The following is a 27,084-nucleotide window of genomic DNA, read 5'->3' as shown; positions in this document are numbered from 1 at the left end:
GACAAGTAAATTTTAGGGTAAACTAAGTCCATCTTGGTGGTAAATGCATGGTATTTGAGCCCTTGGGAGGTGGAAGAGGTTCAAGACCATCCCTCCACTACACAGTGCAAGGCTACCCTGGGCTACCTCTTTCAAACAAAACAGTAGGTAATAGGAGATGTTCCAGGAGATTGCCTGGCCCAAGTCATTCTGTCATATCACTTTCTTGGTAATTAAAACAGATGGTTAGTATGTGGTAGTACATACCTGTAATCATTGTGCTAAGGAGGCTGAAGCAGGACAATGGAGAGTTGAAAGCCAAAATGGACTAAAAAATGTCTCAACACACACACACACACACACACACACACACACACACACACACACACACACACACACACACACACACACACTCACACACTACGTATTCACATCCTCACATTCTGGAGACAGTGTCTAGATACCTGGAGATAATGTTCACATTAACGTGAACAACAACAACAAAAAAGCTTGTTTAACAGAGGGGTGGGTTTATGGGTTCTGTGCCCGAGTCTGTGCCTTAGAGATAGTGTCTACCCACATGCCTCCACGTCGGTCCAAGGACAGGGAGGGTTTGCCTAAGGCTCTGTGATGGCTATTCTTGGTTGTCAATATCTGGAATGAACTATAATCCACAAATCTTGATCCAAATCTTGAGGCAAGAAGACAACATACCTTTGATCTGGATCTTGAGGTTAGAAAACACATGCCTTTAATCCAGACCTTGAGGCTGGAAGGCACACCTTTAATCTGGGCCACACCTTCTACTGGAAGCCTAGATAGGAACTTTGGAAGAAGGAAGGTTTATTTTCCACCTGCTTTCTCTCGCCTTGCCAGCATATCTGTTCTAGCTAAGACAGCCATCTCCATGGGACTGAGCCACTACTACACTCCTGAACTTTCCATTCACAACTAGCCATTGTTGGACCGCAGCCTGTTAGTCATTCCAATGAAGGGGGGAAGACTGAGATCCATTCATTCTGTAAATTCTGTGACTCGAGAGAACCCTGACTAATACAGGCTGTAAAGATTCAGGCATTATGCTGGGGTCAGCAGGAAGTAGTCTTGAGAACTTAACGCCCTAATTCCCTAACCTTCCATGCCTAACTCCTCACCTTTTTAATAGTAAATAAAGGTGGGAATGTAAGGGTTCAGGCATTATGCCGGCCTGCCCCGTCACCTGGCATAATGCACTCAGGCAGTACTCTGGTCAGCCCAGGGCTCCATAAGTACTAGTCTGCACACAGGTGGAAAAAGACAAATTCCACCCCACTTAGGCTCTTCTCTCTTTCTGCTGTTTTCCAGCTGTCTTCCCGGTCTCTCTTCCCGCTCTTCCCCTGGGGCAGACAGGACTTTTCCTGTCTCCTTCTGTCCTCTCTCTGTGTGTCTCTTTACCTCTTTTCTCTTGCCTTCCCTCCCCCCTTTGTTTGTTTGTTTTTTCGATACACGGTTTCTCTGTATTGCTTTGGAGCCTATCCTGGACTCGCTCTGTAGACCAGGCTGGCCTGGAATTTACAAGATTCGCCTGCCTCTGCCTCCCGAGTGCTGGGATTAAAAGGCATCACCACCACCGCCCGCTTCCCTCCTCTTTCTAATAAAACTTCTCACTTAAGCTCTGTCTGCCTGGCGTGTTTGTCCCCCGCCTCGGTCACCCTCGCCTGCCATGGTCCCTAACACTAGGCTCCTATTTTCCCTCCTCCCTGGCCCCATCCATCATCAGCCAGTCTTGCAAGTCTGCTCCCCACCTCTCTCACGGTGCCTCCTGGGTCCCGCCAGGGGGCAGCAGAGGGCGCACCCTGAACGACTAGAAATAGTAACGTACCCGGGCAGGAATTTCCGTTTCCGGTCATAACTGGCCACTTCCGCTTCCGGACACTTGGCGTGTGAGTCGCTGACGGGAGGATGGACGCGCTGGTGGCTCAGTGCTCCGCTAGGCTGCTGCAGCAGGTTTGTCCTCTGGGCGGGGCGGAGGGCTCGGACCCGGCGGCAGCCGGGCCCGGTCAGTAGTGGCTTCCCCAGGCCGAGGCGACGTCCCCAGCCCCGGACCTCGGGGCTTGCGAGACCCATGCTTCCCCGGCGGAGGTGTTTTCTCTTGGGTTAGGAGAGGAAAATTCCAATCATTGCCTGGGTTTTGCGACTGACACACACAAGAGAGGGTGTCGCAGAGCCTTGCTTGTGGACAGCTAGGCTCTCCCTGGGTCCGCGCACGTGTGCAGGGCTTGCGGCCAAGACCAGGCGGGCAGAGCATGGGTGCTGCGGGACCCAGGCAGAAACTTCCCAAGAAGCCGTCAGCGATGGGCCGGGACAATGTCACAACTTTAGAAAGCGAAAGTGGGACCAACTTCATTTCTTCTTCGGGCCTCACTAAGTGATAGGAACACAGTTTGCCTAAACCTGTCTTGTTACAGCAACTGCTTTTTGCAAGTCAACAGCCCCCCCCCCCACGTACAAGTTAAAGGGACGCGCGTTTTACTGCTGTGAGCCTTGTTTATAGTATCGGATACTGGAGGCTTCGACGGGTGTTGTCTCCTTTTGTCCCATTGGGGAACTAACCCCGAGGCACGCATATGTTTTTTGTTGGTGGTAGTATTGTTTTTTTTGTTTTTGTTTTTTACGAGACAGGGTTTCTCTGTATTGTTTCGGAGGCTATCGGTCCAGCCCGGCCTCGAACTCACAGAGATCCGCCTGCTTCTGCCTCCCGAGTGCTGGGATTAAAGGCGAGCGCCACCACCGCCCGGCTTGTTTTGTTTTTTAGTTTGGTTGGGTTCTTTGTAGTAAGATATAGGGCTATAGGCAGTTTGTTAGCCGGAAACTTGTACGCTGACCAAGTCGGGTGCATTGGTGAGCTGAGGAAGGAACTTCTGTGTTTGAGAAAGGGTGTGATATATATCTGTCCTAGGCTGGCCCCAAGCTTTCAGTCTTCCTGGGTTATAGCTGTGTGGTACTCTGCATGCTTTTATTGGGTAATATCCCCAGGACTGCTGTCTCTCCTTCCCAGCACTCCTATGTAGTTCCCCTTTCATTTTATAATGGGTAATATAATGCTCGCCGTTCTTAGCGCCTGTGCCACTTAGTGTGGAAAGCTGAAATGAGGAAGTGAGCCTGCATTCCTTTGACCTAGACTGGGAGAGTGCCCTTCCCTTTATAGGAAAAGGAGATTCAATCTCTGACTGCTGAGATCGACCGGCTGAAGAACTGTGGTCACTTAGAAGATTCTCCGAGTTTGGACCAGTTACGAGAAGAAAATTTAAAATTGAAGTATAGGCTGAATATCCTTCAAAAGGTGAGTAATCTAGACATCTTCAAATAAATGTCTTGTTATTGAAGACTCTGAAAGTATACACAACAGAGACTGAAGAGTTTGTTTAAAAAAATCTGTTTTCTCCTGCATAAGCCAAGTTAGGACTCATTTGACCACATGGTGGAGGAATCGATGAGGTTTTAGCCTTCCAGAACCCCTGAAGTGGTTCATCACACAGGTTTAAGGACTGACTTGGGAGTTGAGATTTCTTAAACAGGTTATGCCTATGATGTGCTCACTCATATATAAATTCTGTTAAGTTGATTATCTCACAATTTTGTTATGTTTTATGGCATCTCTGAGGTTTCTTTTCATTTAATGTTGCAGAACTTTCTGTCTGTCTGTCCATCTGTCCCCCCTTTCTCTTTCTTAGACTGTCTCATTCTACAGCCACAGCTGGCTTCCAGGGTAACCTCATCTTGCAGTATCTTTCTGCTTCTGTTTCTCTAGAGCTGTGTTTACAGGTGTATACTGCCACGCCACCATTCTAATGTTCTTACAGTCTAGGATAGTTATCAAATGTAAGAGGGGGGAAACGCTTACCTTCAGTTTTTTGGCCTGCCTTTCAGGTTTGCTGATGGCACGTCCCAGAGTATTACATCATTCTCATAATTATTCTCCAGTGTGTGTGTGACTCCTTGGATTGCACAGGCATTACTCCATTGACTCATCATTCCCTTGAAGTTTTTGTTACTTGTTTGGAATCAGCTGTGCTTAAGTTACTCTGGCTTTTGCGTCTTTAACGCAGAATTCCTCTCGTGGACTCCTCACAAAAGAAACACAGTTTTGGTTACATTATTTGTTCTGCATTTATCTATACCGAATTCTCTGTTGTGTTTGCTTTTAATTCAGATGTATTTTTAAAGGTAGTAAGGGAGATACCACAAAGAGACTAAAAAGAGGACCATGGTGGTGGTGCCTCTAATCCCAGCACTCTGGAGGCAGAGGAAGGCAGGTCTGAGCTGAGGCCAGCCCTGTCTATAGAGCAAGTCTCAGGACAACCAGGGCTACATAGGGAAACCCTGTCTTGAAAAAACAGAGAGGAAAGAAAAGTCACAGGAATAAAGTATTGTGTACAATAGCCATTCATCCTGCCTGTTCCTCTTTTTTGAACCACATACTCAAACTTGAAAGCACATACCAGATGGTTCTGGCTGCACATATTTTACCCATGTTCTCATGAACCTGGGAGCCTCAGTTTTCTCTTATTCCTTCTCATTAAACTGTCTTTTTGTATTTTAAAGATAAAAACTTGGTTAGTTAGTACTTTTTTATAATTGGGTCTCTGTATCACCAACCTTTTTGGAGCTCTCTGTGTAGACCAAGCTGGTCCTGAACTCAAATAGATCCAACTGCCTCTGCCACTACTTTCAGAGTCCTGCTACTTAGCACTTATTAATTAGATATGCACAGAGAGCTTTTCACACTGGTGATTTTAAGATTACTATCTTGATAGTACTGCTATTAGAGAATCTCATATACTTTTAGGAATTTTCTAATCTTAGTTTTCTCAAGAGATGTTATTTTTACTAATTTGCATACAATCAGGTTGCAGTAAAGGTGATTGTACCAAATGTGTGTTTCTTTTGGTTTTATTTGAGTCAGGGTCTTGGCCTTATGTCCCTGGCTGTCCTAGCATGTGGTGTATAGCCCATCTCCCTCAAACTTGTGGCAGTCCTCCTCCTTCCAGCTGAATTACAGGAGTGTGGCCCGTGATCAGTTGGGATGTTTAGGTGTGCCACAGCTAAACACTGAGCTGAACTGGAATCCAGTTGTAGAGAGGGAGGAGGGATGAACAAAGGGGTCAAGACCAGGTTGGAGAAACCCACAGAAACAGCTGACCTGAACAAGGGGCAGTTTTTGGACCCCAGACTGATAGGTGGGAAACCAGCACAGGACTGTTCCAGACCCCTGAACATTGATGTCAGTTTGGAGGTCTGGGCAATCTTTGGGGCCTCTGTTAGTGGATCAGTATTTATCCCTAGTATACGAATGGACTTTAGGAGCCCACTCCACATAGAGGGATACTCTCTAAGCCTAGACACAAGGGGGAGGATCTATACCCTGCTCCAAATGATAAGACAGACTTTGAAGATCCCCCTTGGAAGGCCTCACCCTCCCTGGGGAGCAGAAAAGGGATGAGATAGGGGGTCAGTAGGGGACAGGGGAGGAGGGGAGGGAGAGGGAACTGGGATTGACATATAAAACAAACTTGTTTCTAATTTAAATTAAAAAGACAAAAAAATTTTAAAAAGAGCTTGGTGTGCTGGCTCACCTCTGTGATCCTAATTCCTGAAAGGCATTGGCAGGCCTATCCTGTGAGCTCAAGACCAGTGTGGGCTACAAAACAAGACCCAGGCTCAAAACCAAAAATGGGCTACCAAGCTCACTGATAGAGTGCCTAGCATGTTTGAGGCCCTGATTCAATTCCTGGCACCAGATAAGGCTGGGTGTGGTGGTGCCTGTCTATAATTCCACAGTTTGCTAGTGAAGGCAGGAGGGTCAGGGAAGAGAAAGTGGAAAAGTGGTAAGTTGATTGTGTGAGCATGTTAATGTGGATGAAATCAAGGACAGTAGATTTAGAGGGTGTGTGTGTGTGTGCGCGCGCGCGCATGATTATCACAAAAGATACATACCCATATCTTTCCAGTTTAAAAAGAAAAGTTAAAATGTGTTACTGATTTTGGGGACTTTAGACTTCATAAATGACATTTTCTATTGGAAATTTTTAGATTGAGCTGGTCTGTAGGAAGTGGAAATAATATAACTTGGTAGACTGAAAGAGGAAGGTTGTTTCAAGTTTGAAACCAGCCTGGGCTATAAAGTTACCCTGTCCAAAAAATAAAAAAGATAGTGTGTATGAGAGTTTTCATTTTATAGCAGTGATGAGGAGAATAGGACTTATTCATTTCCCCCTGGTCTGTAATCTGTCCATCACTAATGCATATGAAAATAATGATAGTAGTGACAATTCAATTTTGTTATGTAGATAAAGTAAAAAAGAACACAGTGCAGAATGTAACGCTACATAGATATTGTTTAGCTACTGTTGTAGTATTTACACTATTGGTCTTTCAGTTTGTTGGCCTTTCTGTTGTTATTACTATGTAGCCCAAGCTGACTGTTCCTCCTGTCTCTATCTCCTAACTGCTGGGATTTTAGGTGTGAGTTTCTAGGCCTGGCTTTGATTTTTTTTTTTTAATTACTCTTAAGTTAATGAATGGTCTAGTTGGGCTGTGGGTGACTCAGTGGTAGAGCACCTGCTTCTTGGCACACTTGAGGCCCTAGGTTCACATCTTAGAACACAGGAAGTGTTTTCATATGCTCTACAGAAAGCCAACGTTTACTAGCTCCTGTCATCCAGGGCCTCTCCTTGGCCGGTACTCCCCTGGAAGCTCACACCCCTTCCTTTCCCTGTTTTTAGGTGAGGTCTCATGGTGTAGCCCTAGTTAGCCTCTTACTTTCCAGAGTCTGTCCCGTCGTCTGTTTTGATAACATCTTACATGGCAGGTGTGATGTTGGGTATATCAGATAGCACTGTGGATGAAATACTTTTCTGCATTCAGCAGTCTGGTGATAGAGATAACTTTGTGAAGGTGTAACGAGTGATGATCGGAGTAATTATGTTCTATCTTAAATGAATATGCTCCACTTAAAAAGCTGCTGAGACATAACAAGGAGGAGTTAACCCAGGGGTTATTTATAGCGATGCAAAGCCTATCTTTCTGATATAAGCGCTGCTACTCTGGAGAGGGTCTGAGTGATGTTTTATCCATTGAGCTTTTGATGCCAGTGCTTGGTGTGAGGCAGCTTAGCACTCACTTCTTTCTGTTTTCTTTTTCTTTAGACAGAGGCTCTCTACAGAGCTCTGGTTGTCCTGGAACTCATTATGTAGACCAGGTTTACCTTGACTCACAGAGATTTGCCTGTCCCTGCCTCCCGGGTACTGGGCCTCACTTCTGGTCTCTATTCAGTCACCACTTTTTACTGTTTGTGTTCTGTTAAGACAAATACAGAATGGACAGCGTCAATGTTTCCCATGAATATCTTAGAACCTGTTCAGGGCTGGGCATTCCCATCCTGGCTTTTCTCAACATATTTGGAGTTTTGGTGATGTTGGTGATGTTGTATACTACTTTATCAAGACACCGCTGTTCTTTCCCTGCAGAGTCTTCAGGCAGAAAGGAGAAGAAGACCAACTAAAAATATGATTAACATCAACAGCCGCCTACAGGATGTCTTTGGCTGTGCCATTAAGGCTGCATATCCAGACTTAGACAACCCTCCTCTGGTCGTAACTCCGAGCCAGCAGCCCAAGTTTGGAGACTATCAATGTAATAGTGCCATGGGTATTTCTCAGGTAGTACATCATTTGTTTTGCCTGGCCCTGCCTGACTTGATTCTCACACACATCATCAGTCCTGTGAACATAAATAATAGTAAATTCTTGTATCTTTAAGAAAGGGGGCACTTTCCACATGGGACTAAGGTGTAGCTCAGAGAGAGTGGGGTTTGTATTGTTTTGTTTGGTGCTTCTTGCTGTCTTCTGGTATGATGTGTGTGGTTAATGACATTCGGAAAGTGAAATTAAAAGTTAACAAATTATTGCCAGGCGTGGTGACAGATGCCTGTGATCTCAGCACTCTAGGGGCTGGGGCAGGAGAATGGCCACAAGTAAAGGGCAGCCTGGGTTACATGGATGACCTGTCTGGTTTTTTTTTTCGTTTGTTTTTTTTTAAGATGACTCATATTGCTGAAGATCACCACCATCAATCACTTGTTATAGCTAGGATGTTTTTGAAGCAGACATTGTAGTCCGTTTTTCCTTTTCTAGTTTGATTTCTTGAGACACAGTCATTTGTAACCACGTCTCTTGCCTCGTCCCTCAAATCCTGGGACTTCTGGCATGTGCCTCTACAACAGCCATGCTTCGTTTCAAGCGAGGGGTTCCTTATTTGCAGTAGCTACATTGTCTGACTCCACATGACCCATATCTGTTTCTTTCACTTTCTGTATTAACTGGGACTTTTTTTCTCTAAAGCTCCTGTGAGCTTGCTTTTTGCTGGTTTTTCTTTTTGATGCTGGGCTTCCAACCCAGGGAGTCAGAACCACTCAGCCACATCCCCAGCCCCAAGAGTGCTGCTTATGAATAGTAGACAGTTTCACGACTTGGAATTAAGGCTGGATATGCTGGCTCAGGCATTGTAGATGTAGGCTCTGTTGTGTCTTTTAAGGGGGGGTCATGAAGCTGGTTTTAGTGTGGGCGTGTGGTTTGGGCGTGTTTTGGTTCTTGGCACTGGTGATGCTCTGGTTTATCCATTCGCAGGTGGTTGGGCTTTGCTTCTACTTCTTGATTAGTTTACAGATGTAGCTCATGCTTGGTCAGCGACACATTCCCTGGGAACTTGTTAGCTGGTACTAATGAATTCTTTCACATTGTGTTGTAGATGCTCAAAGCAAAGGAACAGAAAGTTAATCCTAGAGAAATTGCAGAAAACATTACCAAACACCTGCCGAACAATGAATATATTGACAAAGTTGAAATTGCGGGTCCTGGTATGATATGCTAGCTTTCTTAACACCTGTATTGATAAGTGCTTTTTGAGATTTAAAAAGGTTTAAAATTTCAGTGCTGGGTCTCGGGGTGTAACTGTGGCGGTGAAATGCTTTCCTAACATATATAACAAGATCTTTGAGTTTTATCCTAGCATGGCCACCAAAATTAATTTTTAAAAAAGTTGTTGTGCATGGTGCACATACCTGTTATCACATGTACTCAGGAGGCAGCATGATATGGACAGGCAAGCTCAGGCATTTAATATGTCATGAGCCAACTGGTTAAAACAACCTGGGTTATAATTACAAGCTACTATTTTGGAGACTTGTCCTTGGATAGGTTACTTTGCCTTCCGCTGATTCAGGTTTTTTCAGCAAAGGGGCTAGGTAACAACTAAGTCTGCGACAGAAGGGCCTTTCTGTTTTCTAAGAGATGAGCCAACCATTTGTGGATGGGCTGGAGTAATACACAGCATCTTTTCAGGGGGTGGGGGCAATGATTTTGAGACAGGTTTTCAGAAGGACTTGAGTAATTGTCTTGGTTGCTGTTAGAATCCTGAAGAGTTTTGCCGCAGCTCTATCACACTTTCTGGAGCAAGCATAAGTGAAATGGAGAAAATCCTTCAGAGTAAGCAATCATCCAAAATAGGAGACTGATGAGCTTTTACTACTCTTTTAGGTTTCATTAATGTCCACTTGAGAAAGGATTTTGTGTCAGAACAGTTGACCAACCTCCTAGTAAATGGGGTTCAACTACCTGCTCTTGGAGAGAATAAAAAGGTATGTGCACTAATACTTAGTATTTTAGACTTGTTTAGCAAATGCCATCATTGGGAATGACCTTCGCTTCATATTGAGATGAAGCAGGTTTCTGGTGTGTGGTTGTGTGGTTGGTTGGTTGGTTGGTTGATTGGTTTTGAGACAGGGTTTCTCTGTGGCTTTGGAGCCTGTTCTGGAACTCTGTAGACCAAGCTGGCCTCAAACTCACAGAGATCCATCCACCTGCCTCTGCCTCCTGAGTGCTGGGATTAAAGGCGTGTTTTATAATTTTTTAATCTCATTCCATAGGCATTTAAGATTTATAACTGCTACTTGTACAACTTATGCTGAATAGTATTCTTGAATAATAATTTGTATAAATTAATTTGATTCTTTATCAGGTAATATGCAATTAGAGCCACAAGAAAATTTAATATGCATGAATTAGAATCTAGACTAGTATTTAAGACTCATTTTTAGATGATAGCATAACAAATATTTATGCCCCTTTTTAAAAATCTTTTTCTGTTCTAGGTTATAATTGACTTTTCCTCTCCCAACATAGCTAAAGAGATGCATGTTGGCCACCTCAGGTCAACTATCATAGGAGAAAGTATGAGCCGACTCTTTGAATTTGCAGGATACGATGTGCTAAGGTGTGTTCTCTTGCTTTTGTCTGGAAATTCCTATTAAAAATGATACATCTCATTTTTGAAGTATCTTTAGTACCTGGACTCAAAATCTCAGTTCTTTTTTGTAATCCTTTACCCAGTAATCTTTTAAAAATATATGCTGGGAGCTGGAGAGTTGGCTCAGGGCTTAAAGCACCCACTGGTCTTGCTGAGGACCCAAGCTCAGCCTACATTGTGTGGCTCATGGCTGCCTATGACTCCTGTTCCAGGGAATCCATTGTTCCTTTCTGTCTTCCACTGCATATGCACAGACTCAATATCGTGCACATACACATAAATAAAAATAAATCTTAATCTTATAAAAATATGTCTTGGGCCCTATACCACATCTGAACTTTTCACATCCTTTTTGTAGACTTCCTGTGGTACCAAGCGTACATCTATTCATTCCACAAATGTATTTATTTATATAAAAATTATTATATAAAAATGTTTTGTGTGTCCCTGAATTAGTTTGTATACCATGTGCATGCAGTACTCATAGAGGCCAGAAGAGGGCATTGTATTTACCTGGAACTGTAGAAAAGGGCAGTTGTGAACTGCCATGCTGGGAACGAAACCCAGGTCCTCTGCAGGAGCAGTGGGTGCTCTTCCTAACTACTGAGCCATCTCTCCAGCCCTCACAGATACTTTTTGTTTTTATGTGCAGTGGTGTTTTGCTTGTATGTGTGTCTGTGTGAAGGTGTCAGAGCCCCTTGAACTGGAGTTACAGACAGTTGTGAACTACCATGTGTGTGCTGGAGATTGAACACAGGTTGTCTGGAAAAGCAGTCCGTGCCTTTAACCTCTGAGCCATCTCTCCAGCACCCTGCATATACCTGAGTGTTTCATATGTGACAAGAACTTACCTTCTACTAGTCAGAAAGGCCTATTCAAGAAGTGTATGTGTTGGGCTTTGTAGGCCATGGTAGGAAGCTGGGATTTTATTCTAACAAGTGGAGCCAGATGATCCAAAAGATTGCTCTGGCAATAGTGAAGAAGCTAGGTCAGCAGAGGAAACACATGGTTGAGCAGTCGATAAAGACAGGTGGAAATGTTACACATTGGCATTTTAGAGCCATTTACTTTAAGTCCCCTATGGTAATTGACTGAAAATTACATTTTCTCCCATCCTTCTTTCTTTTATTATGCATATTTTCTTTTGAGGAATGATGCTTAATAAAGGCCAGAGAACAACTTATGGGAGTTGGTTGTCTCCTTCCAGGGATTGAAATCAGGTCTTCAAGCTTAGTGGCAATGGCTAACATTGGCTCAGCTATAATGTTCTTAGTTGACTACATAATATGCACTTCATGGCCCATTAATTAGAAATTTATTCATTCAATAAATCGTAAGTTCCACCCTATTCAGCTGTTAGTAGTTACACAGAATTGAATGAATGTAAGAGCCCAAGACTTCCCCTTGACAGTTAGCAATCCCAGTGAGGAAACAGCTGTTAGAGTGGCAGATTGACACTTTGATGTTAGTGGTTTCTAATATACTTTTCATTTAATTTCTACAGTTTTTTGTTTTGTTTTGTTTTTTAATTCTTATTCTCTGGTGTTAGGATAAACCATGTAGGAGATTGGGGGACCCAGTTTGGCATGCTCATCGCTCACCTGCAAGATCAATTTCCAGATTATCTGACAGTTTCACCTCCTATTGGGGATCTTCAGGCCTTTTATAAGGTATGGCACTATTGTTGTATTAGTGTATGTCTGCTACCCTTTTCTCAAAGGAAGTTCAAAATATAGTTGAAGTTACTGTGTACTGAAAAGAATAAAGCGAAAACTGGTAAAATACTGAATTATTATCAGATGGGGCTGGAGAGATGGTTCAGTGGTTTAGACCTGAAATCTGTTCCCAGTACCCACAACAGGTGGCTCTGAATTGCTTCTTTAATGCTAGCTGTAGAGATCTGCTGCCCTCTTCTGGCTTCCAAGAGCGCTGCACTCAGGTGCACAACCCCCACACAAGAATACACATATGCATAATTTCAAATAAAACCTTTTAAAGACAAATGCTTCACCATTATAGGTTTCCATATACTGTGGCTACCTTGTCAATGCTGCATTGCACTGAGTGAAAATAAAAGGTGATTCACAAAGTTCACTTACTGGAAAAACTGAATTCTTTTTTTTACTCTTAGATACTTGTTTTGTATACTTGGAAAAAGCACTCTGGCATCTATTTACTCTTGGATGTAATCATAGAAACAGCTGTCCTCCACCCTTTTGCATGTCTCTCTGTGTAGCCTGCGCTGACCTGGAACTCACTGTTAAACTCTTAAACTCATAGCAGTTTTCCTGCCTCAGCCTCTCAAGAGCTTGGTTTATACATGAGCCACCACATCTGGCTAAAACCGAGTGGTGGTGGTGTTTTCATTTTTTTCAATTGGTATTTTGAATACTTTGACCTTTATTATGCTTGTAATTAGGAATAGGTCATACATCATGGCCTGTGTGTGGAGGGAGGTCCAAGCAAACCCTGTAAGAATTACTTCTCGCCCTATGGGTCCTAGGGTTGAACTCTGACTCAGCAGCCAAGCACCTTGACCCACTCTGCCATCTTGCCAGTTTTTGTAAGACAAACAGATGCTGGGTATCTGGGAAAATGACTGTAATCTCAGCTCTGGGCAGATGGGGGCAAGGGGATCTAGTAGCCAAAGTTAACCTCAACTGTAATAGTGAGTCTAACAGCTCCTAATTGTATGGTGACTTTGATCAGAGTTCTGCTGGATTGGTGTGCCGCAGTTTTTATTCATCTACTTAAGTTTTCTGTGGCTCTTCCCCATAAAGTAGCATTGTACATACAGTCTTATGTTTTCAGAATTGTTTTTCTTATGATAAATAAACCAAAACTCAGACTACTAGATTAAAAAGCAAATACTTGAGTTTTTGGTGTTTTCTAGTAAAAATTTGAAAACAAGGAAAATAACTAGTCATGTTAGAATTGCTTTTGGATATAGTAAAACAGATTTGCTAATAAGTGTGATTTTGCAGTACATTGCTAAAATATACTGATTTGGTAATGAATCAGTTTTCCAGTGTTTCTTAAAGTTTGGGTTTTTTGTTTTGTTTGTTTTTTTATGCCTAGAGTAGGGGAAATGCACACTTGTTCGTGGTACCCACTGAAGCCAGAAGACAACTTGTGGGAGTCACTTTTCTCCTACCATGTGATTCCTGGGAATTACACTTAGTCTAGGCACCAAGAACCTTTACCAGCTAAACCATCAGCCAGCCCAGTTCTTTTGTTTCTTTTGTTTTGTTTTTGTTTTTCTGTTTTAGCCCCATTAAAAAGATGTGTTTACAAAGAAACACTAGGAAGACACTCTGAAGTGAAAAAACGTGCCAACAAAACAAAACTGAAGCACTGTGGCTTTGATTTTGAGTTTGTAGACTAAGCTGGCCTGTACACTTGGTACTCCCAACTGCCTCCAGAATGTGAGGGTTATAAGTGGAGCCACAATGCTCAGCTGAGTTGTATTTCTAAGGAAAAAAAAATCTGTTCCCCACACTGTCTGGGGGGGGGGGGGCAAGAGTTAACACCAGATATCTTCCTTGGCCACTATTTATTGAGATAGCATCTCTTGAATTCTATGTAGTCTAGCTAGCCAGCTTCCCACCCCCACCCCACATCTCTGCCAGAATTACAGATTATCAGTGACTAAGCACATCTGTGCTTAGGTTCTGGGCATGGACCTCTTTTTCTCTTGAGTGTAGGACAGGTACTTTATCCACAGAGATATCTCACCAGTTCACCTATGTCCACCTCTTGAATTCTTTCAGGGATGTGCTTTTATGTTGGTTAGGTTGTGGTTTTTTGCTTAGAGACAGGGTATTACTGTGTCCATAGCTTGTCTGGAATCTGGAGTCCACTATATAGAGGCCTCCCTGCCTCTGCCTCCTTAGTGCTGGTATTAAAAGTGTGCACCACCACACCCGGCTACTCTGATTTGTTTTGGTTTTGTATTTGTTTTTAAGAACTCATATTCTAGGCTTTGATGTAGAGCATTAGTGGTATTCTTGTCTATTTCTTAATGTGTGTGCATATGTTCAGAAATGAGTACAATCTTCATGCAGAACTACAGGATTGCATCTTACACATTTTTGGTGGGGAGGTTTGAGACAGGGTTTCTCTGTATTGTTTTGGAGCCTGTCCTGGAATTTTCTGTAGACCAGGCTGGCCTCGAACTCACAGAGATCGTGCATCACCAACGCCCAGCCTAACATCTTACAATTCTTTTAAACAGGAATCTAAGAAGAGGTTTGATACTGAGGAGGAATTTAAGAAGCGAGCCTATCAGTGTGTCGTTTCACTGCAGAGTAAAGACCCAGATTTCATAAAAGCCTGGAACCTCATCTGTGACGTCTCCCGTGCAGGTGAGTCTCTAGGTGTCATTAGCGAGCTTGAGTTTATTCAGGACTGATACAAGGCTTTGTAATTGGGGTGGCATGTTTTTGTTTGTTTGCCTGTTTCTTCAGACCTCCCATATACTTTTATGAATTATGTGAATTCAGGTACGTGCTTTTGCAAACAGCCCAAGTGGAGATCAGAGGACAGGGGCAACTTTGGGAAGTCTGTTCTCCTTATACGTTACTGGGGCGGGATCTCTATTGTTTTTGTCATGCTTCATGCTGTACTCCAGGCTATTCTGGCCATAATTACCCCATCTCATTGTAGCAGGCCAGGTGTTGATCCCAGCATTTAGGAGGCAGAGGTAGGCAGATCTCTGAGTTTGAGGACAGTCTGGTCTACAACATGAGTTCCAGGAGAGCCAGAGCTGTTACACAGAGAAACCCTGTCTCGAAAAACAAACATGTGCCACCATTCCAAGCATATGATTTAGTTTATTTAAAATTGTGCATGTGTTTGTGCATGCTAGTGTTGGTAGCTGTAGTGACCAGAGGGAGGTCTTGGATCCCTTGGAACTGCGTTACAAGTCATTGTGAATCTACTGACATGGGTGTTGGGAACTGAACGTGGGTCCTCTACAAGAGTAGTATATGCTCTTAGCTGCTGAGCCATCCCTCAGCCCGTACATCCAGGTTTTTACGTGGGTTCCAGGGATCAAAATCAAGTGTCAGTCCTTTGAGACAAGGCTGTCTGTGTCTTTGTGTCAGTTCAATCCAAGACTGGCTTTGAGTTCATAGTGCCTCTGCCCCCCTGAATGCTGGGACTGCAGGCATTTGCTACCATGTTTGCTTTGACAAAATTTAAAAGGTCACGTTGACTGGTAAATGAATGAAAATTGCCAGTAGGTCTTCTACAAAGATTATGGATGATTGCTTTGCAACCTACATTTTTGGTTTTTCATAACAGGGTTTCTCTGTGTAACAGTCTTGCCTGGCCTGTAACTTTGTAGACCAGACTGGCTTTGTACTCACTGAGATCCACCTGCCTCTGCCTCCCAAGTGCTGGGATTAAAGGGATGCCCCCCACAGCCCTGCACAACCTAGATTTTAAGGCATTAAAGTGTTGCAGTTAAGAAATACTATGTCACTGATAACTGAGAAACAAGCCAGTGGTACTAAACAGAAAATTCAGTACATGTTTTTTTAATCACCAACTAGGTGATTTTTGGGGGTGGGGAGAGACATCATTTCTCTGTATAACCCTGGCTGTCCTGGAACTCATGAAGTAGGCCAGGCTACATGATGAGTTCTAGCCTGTTTCTACCTCCTGACTGCTGGAATTAAAGGCATTCACAGCCTAGCTTTCCTGTTTTGTACATGATAGTGAATTTTGTGTGTGTGTGTGTGGATGTGGGGGGGTTGTTTGTTTTTTGCTTCTGAATAGGTACTTTCTATATAGTGTAGGCTAATCTTGAACTCACCGTTCCTCCTGCCTAATGCTAGAATTATGAGAGTATACCACTGTGTCCAGGTTGTTTTTGAGACAGAGTCTTTAAGTTATATAAGAAGAATATTTTTCTTATAGGTAGGCAAGAAAAAAATTAGTGATTGATATTTTGGGAGGTAGGTGAGGGCTACTACATGTCAAACCTAGGGTCTCACACTAAGCATGTGCTGTGCCACTGAACTGTATGCTGAGGTCCAGTGTTTTCCTATGTGTGGTGCCATAGTCTCTTCCCAAATGGCCGAATATGCACTGTTCTGTAATGTACATATTCAATGTAATTAATTTCTAGTTTTCTAGATGTTGTGTTTTTCCCCTTTTGCTTAAATGTTTACTATATTTGTTTTTTTCTAGAGTTTAATAAAATCTACGATGCATTGGACATCACTTTAATAGAGAGAGGAGAATCCTTCTATCAAGATAGGATGAAGGATATCGTAAAGGAATTTGAAGATAAAGGTAGGCATTACATTCTTTTACATTTTATAGATTTACTTAGTTTGTGTTTGTGTATATGAGTGTTTGTATCGTGTGTCTGAGCAAAGGTCAGAGGGGCTGGACTGGAGTTCACATGGTTGCTAGCCATCGTGTGGGTGCTGGGAATTGAACTGGTCCTTCGCAGGAACAGCTGCTCTTAGCTGCTGAGCTAATTCTCAAGCCCCCAGCACTACATTCTTTAAACTTGTTTTATTACTAAATCTTGCAAAGAGGCAAAAATAGAGTAAAATTTATAGTTACTATGAAGACCATAAACTCATCACACAACTTCAGCAGTTACAAAAATTAAACATAGAATATACCTTATATATACTTTTATATTCATCTGCCACTCTGTCCCTGAAAGAACATGTGCTTTGTGCTTTCTGCTAAAACTGTAGTATCATTATTCACCAAGGAAATAATTCCTTTATTTCTTTTGTGTGCTATATAGCCCTGGCTGGTTTGGAATATGTAGACCACAGTCATCTTGAACTATCATAATTGTCCTGCCTTTGTCTCCCCATGCTGCAATGACAAGTGTAAACTATCATGTTTGATAAAAATTTCCCATCCCCCATTGATTGAACCCAAGGATTTGTTTGTACATGCTAAGCAAGCACTCTGCTGCTATGCTGTCAGCCCCAGCAATAATGTCTTAATGCCATGCAATAGACAATTCAGATGCCCCAGTAGGATTTATTTTAATTTGTTCATTCAAATATAGGGTCTTTCTGGATCTACAAGCTGGCTTGGAATTCATTGTTCTCCTGCCTCACCTTCCCAAATGCATGTTTGAACTATGTCCAGCTTCAAAATTTAATCACAGGGTTGTTTTTTCATTTGTTTTTTGTTGTTGTTGCTTTTTAGAAGCTTTTTAGAACCTGAATATTACATTTATTTGTGTTAACATATAGTAGCCCTCCTTTTCCTGTGTACTTTTTTCTTGCTTTGTTAGGAACTCTGGCTAGCCTGAAACTTGCTGTATAGATCATGCTGGCCCCAAATTTGTGGCACTTCTCCCAGAAGTACTCCAGAGTACTGGGGTTACAGGCATTGCACTACCATCCATGTTAAAGAAAGAAGGCTTATAGAATTGTCTGATAGAATTCATCCTATTGGTGTAACAATCTCTTGTATCCCAGGCTGGCCTCAAACTTGTTTTTGGTTTTTTGAGACAGGATTTCTCTGTGTAATAGCTCTGACTGTCCTGGAACTTGCTCTGTAGACCAGGCTGGTCTTAAACTCAGATCCTCCTCCCTCTGCCTCTCCAGTGTGGGCATTAAAAGCATACGTGCAACCACCCAGCATCTACCTGTTTTTTGTTTTTTAAAGAAGATTCATTCATTCTGTTTTGTTTTGGTTTTCAAGAATGCAAGCAATGTCTGGTTATGTTTTTGTGAGATACTATCATGGTTAGTGGGTTTAGGTACTAAAACTGACTCATTCTGATTCAACTGTAAATTTCTCCATCACACTTTGCCCTATAGTTTCGATAGCTGTTAATGACTGTGGCTTTGGTAGTATGCTATCATTCCCCCTCCCTCTCTCTCTCTTTTTTTTTTTTTTTTTTTTTTTTTTTTGGTTTTTTTCAAGACAGGGTTTCTCTATCGTTTTGGAGGCTGTCCTGGAACTCCTCTTTTGCTGGGCATAGTGATACATGTCTTTAATCCCAGCACTTGGCAGGCAGACTTCTGGGTTCCAGGGCATCCAGGGCCACACAGAAAAACCCTCTCTTGATAAAAAAAAAAAAAGGTTTATATCTCTTCATTTTATATGCGTAAGTGTTTACCTGCATGTGTGAGTGAGAGAGAGCACACACCATGTGCACGCCCATGGAGGCCAGAAGAGGGTATCAGATTCCCTGGAACTAGAGTTACAGTCAGTTGTGAGTTGTCTGTCATGTGGCTGTTGGTCACAGAACCCAAGTCAGTCTTGTGCAAGAACAGCAAGTGTTCTTAACCACGGAGCCATCCTTCAGCCCTGAAGCCTGGTTCTTGAATGTGGAAATGGAGTCTAGGAACCATACTTTGAAGATAATAAAACAGTATTCATGGGGGTTTGTTGGAGTTATGGTTGGACACAGTGTATGCTGTTGAGTAGGTATTCCTAGCTCTGCTCCCACCCCCGATCCTGATCAGCACAGAGAGAGAAGTCAGGGCCCATAGGCAGTGAACCGGAGATTCACACACAGGCAGTCTTGCTGTGAGTCTGTTTCCTAAACTGTAAGATAGTATGGTAGCATAAATTTCGTAGTGACTGTAGCTACTATAAACATTAAATTTGGCATTTAATATTATGGGTGACATAAAAATCAAATATAGCCGTTAGAATGTTCATTCTTGTTTCTTCTTGGGTCTAAGGACTTTGTGGTTTTTTGGAGTGTGTTGTTTTTTATTATAAGCATGAGAACACAGTTTTATTTCTTCCTGCTCCTTAGTCCAGATACTAAATCTTGCTATGTTTGAGTACATTAAGAGGTCCTATTCTCCTTCCAGAGGAAGGTTATGGTTCTACCCAGAAAGCAAAGCACATACATTATTTTGTTTGCTGAGTGGATACTTCCGTTGGAGTGTCATGTCAGAGTTTGATCAGATGGAGTGTGACTTAGAGCTTTGCTGTCATATTTGACCTGTGCCCTATGGTAATAGATCATGTGGGAATAATCACAACAATTCCTCAGCTCTTTATTATTATTATTTTTTTTTTTGGTTTTTCGAGACAGGGTTTCTCTGTATTGTTTTGGAGGCTATCGGTCCAGCCCAGCCTCGAACTCACAGAGATCTGCCTGCCTCTGCCTCCCGAGTGCTGGGATTAAAGGCGTGCGCCACCACCGCCCGGCAATTCCTCAGCTCTTTAGTAATCTTTTAAGATGCTCACAGGGCTGGTGGGAAGGCTCTGCAGGTAGAGGTACCTGCTGCCGAGCCTGGTGTCTGAGTTCAGTCCCTGAGACCCACATGGTAGGAACAGAGTGCCAGTTCCCAACAGGTGTCCTGGCCTCCGTCCACATTCACCATGCACCACCACATTCTCTCACACACAAAAATATATAAGCTTCATTTTCTTAACACAGTGGTCCTAGAATAACCTAGGATTCTGGTTCCAGGAAGGCTCTTTTCACTTTGTTAATGAGGGTTTTTGTTTTTCTTTGTTGCTAGGATATGTGCAAGTAGATGATGGCAGAAAAATTGTCTTTGTGCCCGGGTGTTCCATACCGTTAACCATAGTGAAATCAGATGGGGGCTATACTTATGATACTTCCGACCTGGCTGCTATCAAACAGAGACTATTTGAGGAAAAAGCAAATAAGGTTATCTATGTGGTGGACAATGGACAAGTAAGTTGGATATGTCTAGGGTCTGGTTGCATTTGGCACTTAAAGATTGTAAAAAAATTCACTAGAAACTTACAATACAGAATACTGATGATACATCTTTGGAGAAAGAACAAGGTTGAACCTAGCTTTTAAGCTACTTTCTGAACATACAGATTATCCCTAGCCTGAGGAAGCAAACGCAGATGGATCTCCAAATTCTAGGACAGCCACGGCTACACAGATGTGTATGGTGACAGTGGTGCAACCCAACATTTGATTTTGTTTTTTAAACAGGTGCTTTTTTAAAAAAAATAATTTTAACATATAGACACATAGAAATTGTACTTCATGGAAATACAAAAGCCATGTGACTTTTGTTGTCATGAGATGAGGCCTCAGGTGGCCTCAAACTTGTAATCCCATCTTTCTGGATAAAAACTTAGATTTAATAGAAACTATTTTGTTTGTTTTTGCTCTGGTGAGGATCAGAGCCCGTTTTGCATATGGCAGGCAAGATATTACGCAGTATCCTCAAGCCATTGCTCTTTAAACATCTTTTGATTTGTTTTATGAGACACGGTCTCATAACCTAGGTTGGCCTCAACACTGGCTGTAAAGCTAAATATGAACTTGAACTCCTGATTTTTCAGCTGAGATCACAGGCATGTATCAACACACCTGGCCTCTTGAGACCTGAGTGTAGAAAATGTCACTGGGGTCTTGTTTTTTGGTGATCACATCTGGGGAGTAGAAGAACTTTGTAATGCTTGCCTAACAAGACTGTCATGTGATCACTGAGCACAGAAGAGTTGTGTCTTTTTAATTAGTATTAGAAAACTAACAAGTGTCATTCTGTTTCTGCGTTTCGTAGGCTGTACATTTCCAGGCAATTTTTGCTGCTGCTCAAATGATTGGTTGGTATGACCCTAAAGTAACTCAAGTGACACATGTTGGATTTGGTGTGGTGCTAGGAGAAGACAAGTAAGTGGACAGCCAAAAGCTGGTGATGATGACCTTGGTCCCCACAGCTTCAGAAGAGGCTTCGCGTGTTCTCAGTCCTCCAGGAGCACTGAGAAAGTGAGGATCTATTACACTGTCATGTAGACTCAGCGAAGCTGCTTTTCCCATGGTTTAGCTCTTCCAGAGGATGCTCCCTCTTAATGACAAGTATGGGCCATTGGAAGAACACTAGACTGCCATCACACTTCCCCATGTAGACTGTACCTCTTTCACACAGGATCTTGGCAGTGTGGTCAAAACTGTTGGTACACTTACCTTCAGAAAGTGTGAGTCATTGAGATTTAAGATTCACTCTTTTCATTTTTGTATAAATACGAAGCCCTTTTGGGGCATGGACAGTATTGTGGGCTCACCCCTACACCTATCAAATGTAAGTTAATGGTGTCCATATTTTTACTTTGCTCTGTTTCCCCATCATTTCCCTCCATTCTGTTCAGTCTTTGAGACAAAGGGTAGATATGGCTGGCTTTCTTTCTGTCGGGTAGCATTTTATTATGTTAGTCCAGCAGAGAAGCAAGTGTGGTGGGTTTTTGTTTTAGTAAGTTTTCTGGAGGGACAAATCCAGAATAGGATACTAGTCTCCTGAAGCTGCAGGTAGTTGTGAGCTACCCAACATGAGTGCTGGGGACTGACCTCTGGAAGAGCAGCCAGTGCTAGTCAGCTAGTCAGTGTGAGCCATCTCTAGCCTGGCAGCTGCTTTTTTTTTTTTTTTTTTTTTTAACTACACTATTAAAGTGTAGTAGAATAGAGCTCCTTAGAGGCTTCAAAAAACAAAAACTGGGTGCTTTGAGTCGACACTGGAAAGCACTGTTTCTTTGGCGCCCTTCTCTGGTAGCCAACTGGAATATGGCCCTGTTACCTTGGCACATGCTGCCATGTGTGGCTAGGTCCCTCAAACCTTCATTTCAAGGGTTTGAATAGTCTAATTCAGAACTTTTAATGGGACTTTCAATGTCTTTTAGGAAGAAGTTTAAAACCCGTTCAGGTGAAACTGTGCGCCTTGTAGACCTGCTGGGAGAAGGACTAAAACGGTCTATGGACAAATTAAAGGAGAAGGAGAGAGACAAGGTAGGCCAGGAGTTCTCCTTAACTTATATACAAACACATAGAAATGGATTTTATGGAAGTACAAATGCTGTGTGACTTGTTGTGAGATAGGGTCTCACATAGCCCAAGTTGGCCTCAAGCCCTTTATATGGCCAAGGTTTGCTTCAACCCCTGATGTTCCTGTCCCTACCTCCCACGTTATGTTCTCAGGCTAATAAATTCTTTAAGTTAAACATATCTCATACTGCTATTGGTTTATGCTAAAAAAAATTCAAAATCGAGTGTAAAGTAATGTCCAGTACTCAGTTTTTCAGACCCTCTCTCCACTACTCCCTCCTACTCTAGGAGACTGTTTGTAGTATGGATTTGTTGAGCTTTTGTAGCCAAGATTGACCCTAAACTTCTGTGCTTGGCCTGTTTCCCAGGTACTGGCTTTAGACCACCACTCCCAGTTATATAGTGCTGGTAATAAGGCCCAGTGCCCTGTGAGTGCTCGGCATGCACCAATTGAACCGCAGTTCCATGGGTTTTTAATGTGGGAAGACTATACCAAATTGCTATTAACTGTAGAGAATTAGGTCTCTAAGTTTACTTCCATTGAGAAATTATCAGAAACATACAGTCTTGATGAGACTTCAGCAACAAACAAGGATATTCTATTATTTTTTTTATAAGAGTTAAAGCCACATCAAAATACTCTTGGGGGAGGGAGGAGTTTTGAGACAAGGGTTTTTCTGTGTAACAGTTCTGACCGTCCTAGAACTCACTTTGTAGACCAGGCTGGCCTCAAAATCACTGAGATCCACCTGCCTCCCAAGTGCTGGGATTGAAGTCATGCATCACCACCACCTGGCCAAAATACTCTTAAGAATATTTATGTCAATGTTTCTTTTTTTTTTTTTATGTCAATGTTTCTTAAATACAGAGGGCAAGACCCTGGCCAAGCTAAGCCTTTAATCCCAATACTTGAGGGCAGTTTGACTGATTTCTGAGCTCCAGAACATCCTGTCTCAAGCAAAAACAGAACATTTTAGCCTTCCCATATCAGTGCTTCTCATATTCAGTTTATCAACTTCAGTAATTAGGCTCTGAACTGTACAAGATGAAAGGCCCTCATAAAGAAGCTTGCCTGACTGGAGAGATGGCTCAGAGGTGGGCTTCTATGTAAGAGGTCCTGAGTTCAATTCCCAGCAACCATATAGTGGCTCACAACCATCTATAATGAGATCTGGTGTCCTCTTCTGGTATACAGGCAGAACACAAGGAAGGAAGGGAGCTTGCCATATAAAAGGTTTAAAATATCTGATCATAGGCCAACCATGAGAAATAATAGTCATCTGTTGGGCAGAGTTAGAAACAATGGGAAGATTTTAGTTTTAAAACATTTTGCTTTCTAAATCTTTGAGGTCTGTTTGTAAGTAATGAAAAGGAGGGTCATTGGAAAACCTGGACTCTAGCTGTGGTTATGCAGCAGAGGTGAAGCAACATTTTAAACTGGGCATGGGAGCCTGCACCTGTAAATCTAATATTAAAGGAGTCTGATTCAGGAGGCCTGATTTCAACAGTTTTAGAATTAATGACCAATAGTTGTAGAAAAGCTCATTGCCTTAAGCAGAATTAAGATTCTTTTTTACATCAGTGTATTAATGCTTGGGTTTTACATAAAGTCTACCAGCATTTGAGTTATCCTTTCCTTGATCATAGATTTTTCTTAGTACCAGTCCTTTAAAGTTAGTCATAGTGGCACATTGTCTATAATCGTGGGAGGATTGCAGAAATTTAAGACTCGTCTGGTATACATAGAGTTCCAGCCAACCAGAACTACATAATGACATAGCAAGACCCTATCTCAAAAAAAAATGGGAGGAGACAGACATCCTTTCTATGCCTTGTCCAGTTTGTTCAGATCCTTTGTAGCTTGCTCAAGCTTTTAGTTTCTCCCTGTTTCTTCCCATTGTCAGACTGTCCAATAATTTCTTTCTCACCACATGAAATCCTTTCTCACACTGGCTCCTTCCCACCTGGTTTTTATTCCTTCCTTAGAAACAGTGTTTAAAGAAAACTCTTGGGATGTGGTTCTGTCAATAGATGACTTGTCTGGCATGACTGAAGCCCTGGGGATGACCCTCAGTACCACATGGCACAAACCTGCAGTCCCAGCATTTAGTTGCTGGAGGCAGCAGGATCAGGAGTTCACGGTCAGATGACTCTGGGTTGCACCTGGGTTACTTGACCCTGTTTAAACAAATTATCAAATTTGCATATTACCTAGTTTATTTTTGTGTGTTACATGAAGATCAGTTATGATTAAGTATCATTTAAAATTATTTTCTTGTAAAAATAAAATGCCCTAGAAGTTACATTGCATTGTTTTGTATATGAAAAGCAATGGATGAACATAATATTATACTATCATTTGCATAGGGGTAAAACTTATATATATATATATATATATATTGGTTTTACGAGGCAGGGTTTCTCTATTGTTTTAGAGGCTGTTGGTCCAGCCTAGCCTCAAACTCACAGAGATCTGCCTGTCTCTGCCTCTCGAGTGCTGGGATTAAAGGCGTGCGCCACCACCGCCCGGCAAAACTTAAAATTTTATGATCTTAAATACCTAACAAAGATAAATGTGAACCTGCCTGGCCAGGGACCCTAGGCAACCTGTTAACCAACTAACTTAAAACCAACATCATCTACTTAAATGCATGAACTACAAAAAGCATTTGTACTAATTACTTCAATAGTTTTTTCAATACAGTGGGAATGCTCATTAATCTGTGTGCCAGTTGAATAGAGTGCCTTAGGGAATCTTATCACAGACCCAACATGTAGCCTGTGTACAATAATCTTATGGTTTTATTTGAAACATTGTCACAAGATAGAAAAACATTCTTTAACAAATTCATCAGTTTGTAAAATTGTTGATGACTAAAACTTTAAAATCTAAATTGTTGGGTATAGCACTCCCTGTATACTAGCTAGGTTTTAAAAAGGTTTTTTTGTTTGTTTGTTTGTTTTTTGTTTATTTTGTTTTGCCAGGCATTGTGGCTGTGGTGCACACCTTTAGTCCCAGGCAGAGGCAGGCAGATCTCTGAGTTTAAGGCCAGCCTGGTCTACAAAACGAGTTCCAAGATAGCCAGGACTGTTACATAGAGAAACCCTGTCTCAAAAACAAGTAGTAGGGCTGGACCCTAGGGCCTCACACTAGGCCAGAGTGCTGCTGTCTCCAGTCCCTCCCCCAAACAGAACTCCAGATGACTGGATGTAGTAACAAAATTATTGTTTGCTGCTTTGGTTGAACCACTGTATTAGGATTATTTGCTAGGAGCATGAACAATTTAGCAATCGCTGTGTCACTGAAAAAGGTAACTTTTAGATCGATGTGCTGGTAACCAATACCTTTAATCCCAGCACTTGGAAGGCAGAAGCAGGTGGATCTTTGAGTTCCAGGATAGCCAGGGCCTCAGAGAAACCGGTCTTGAAAAACAAAGATAGGAATTCTGTAGATGCTTCAGACGTGGGTCTCTTACCTGTGAGGCTCTGAAGTGTTTGTTTTCCTAAAGGTCTTAACTGAAGAGGAGTTGACAGCTGCTCAGACATCCATTGCGTATGGCTGTATCAAATACGCTGACCTGTCCCATAACCGGTTGAACGACTACATCTTCTCTTTTGACAAGATGCTGGATGACAGAGGAAACACGGCTGCCTACTTGCTATATGCCTTCACTAGAATCAGGTGACTGCTCACACACTGTTTATTTGGCATCGAGTGATGTGGTGCCTTTGTAAGGCAGGATGGGAATCTCTTCAGTTTTTGAGCCAGGGTCTTGATTGTGTCTGTGCCTCCAGGCTGGCTTCTATCCTCTACCTCCCAAGTGCTGGGGTTACAGGTAGCTGGGCTCTACTGCACTAGGGCCAACAATCTGTTTTAATTGCTGATGTTTCCTGATTTACACTAGTCATGCCAGACGATGTACTTTTGCATGAAAAGAAGCTATACCTGGCTGGGCATTGGTGGCGCACACCTTTAATCCCAGCACTCGGGAGGCAGAGGCAGGCAGATCTCTGAGTTCGAGGCCAGTCTGGTCTACAAAGCGAGTTCCAGGACAGCCTCCAAAACAATACAGAGAAACCCTGTCTCGAAGAAAAACAAAACAAAAAAAAAAAAAACAAAACAAAACTGTACCTGACTATAGGGTATTTACCTGATATTTCAGGTCTATTGCACGTCTGGCCAATATTGATGAGGAGATGCTTCAGAAAGCTGCTCGGGAAACCAAGATTGTTTTGGACCATGAGAAGGAATGGAAACTAGGCCGGTGCATCTTACGATTCCCTGAGATTTTACAAAAGATGTTAGATGACTTATTTCTCCACACTCTCTGCGATTATATATATGAGCTGGCAACTACTTTCACAGAGTTTTATGATAACTGCTACTGTGTGGAGAAAGATCGACAGACGGGTAAGTGTCTCATCCACTGTCCATCTTTGGGAGGGGTGTCACCAGGACATTTATGCAGCAACCTAAATTTCATAAATTTCATAACAAGCTGTGGCATGTAACAGTTTGAAATGGGGCCAGTCAGAGCAGAAAATGTGTCTAAGTGGTGTTGGTATTGGAAACTCCCGCTGTCATTGGTGGCTTCATGTTAACAAGGCAAGCCTGAGAACAGAATCGTCCATGGGGAGGGTGTCCCTCACTACTGTGGTATATAGTCACTTCAAGGGGGACTTAGAAAGCACTGGGAATGTGCTGTCTTTGTTCAGGGGGGAAAAATCTGTTATTTAATGACCTTCAAACTGAGAAACAAGCTAATTAATGTCTCCTTTTGTCTTTCCAGGGAAAGTATTGAAGGTGAACATGTGGCGAATGCTCTTGTGTGAAGCAGTAGCTGCTGTCATGGCCAAGGGGTTTGATATACTGGGAATAAAACCTGTCCAAAGGATGTAATCCTTCAGGTTGGAGACGATTTTTACCAAAGTAGCTGTTAGTACTGTTTGCTTTTTAAACAATCAGTGTGGATACAAAAGGAGTAAAGGAATTTTCACAACTA

General features: G+C 42.4%; 1 protein-coding gene across 1 annotated transcript; it reads left to right on the top strand.

Annotated features, from left to right (window-relative positions):
- Window positions 1-1,853: 1,853 nt before the first annotated feature.
- Window positions 1,854-27,084, top strand: Rars1 (arginyl-tRNA synthetase 1). The gene is made up of 15 exons (XM_040748454.1): window positions 1,854-1,965; window positions 3,167-3,301; window positions 7,488-7,679; window positions 8,767-8,875; window positions 9,555-9,655; window positions 10,169-10,290; window positions 11,873-11,993; window positions 14,558-14,687; window positions 16,519-16,623; window positions 19,800-19,978; window positions 20,829-20,938; window positions 21,940-22,045; window positions 25,591-25,763; window positions 26,245-26,492; window positions 26,872-27,084. Exons 1-15 carry the CDS (start codon window positions 1,921-1,923, stop codon window positions 26,979-26,981), a joined length of 1,986 nt encoding a protein of 661 aa, XP_040604388.1. The 5' UTR covers window positions 1,854-1,920; the 3' UTR covers window positions 26,982-27,084.

The sequence above is a fragment of the Mesocricetus auratus genome, unplaced genomic scaffold (genome assembly GCF_017639785.1).
Source record: "Mesocricetus auratus isolate SY011 unplaced genomic scaffold, BCM_Maur_2.0 Super-Scaffold_100007, whole genome shotgun sequence".
NCBI classification, from domain to species: domain Eukaryota; kingdom Metazoa; phylum Chordata; class Mammalia; order Rodentia; family Cricetidae; genus Mesocricetus; species Mesocricetus auratus.
The sequence above is the reverse complement of the archived record's forward strand: the minus strand, read 5'-3'. Positions and strand labels throughout refer to the sequence as shown.

Bases quoted from the DNA above. Each gene is read 5' to 3' on its own strand.
- Rars1 (XM_040748454.1), top strand. From the start codon at position 1,921: ATGGACGCGCTGGTGGCTCAGTGCTCCGCTAGGCTGCTGCAGCAG. The intron at 3,302-7,487 runs GTGAGTAATCTA...CTTTCCCTGCAG, and splicing joins GGCTGAATATCCTTCAAAAG to AGTCTTCAGGCAGAAAGGAG. The intron at 9,656-10,168 runs GTATGTGCACTA...TTTCTGTTCTAG, and splicing joins CTCTTGGAGAGAATAAAAAG to GTTATAATTGACTTTTCCTC.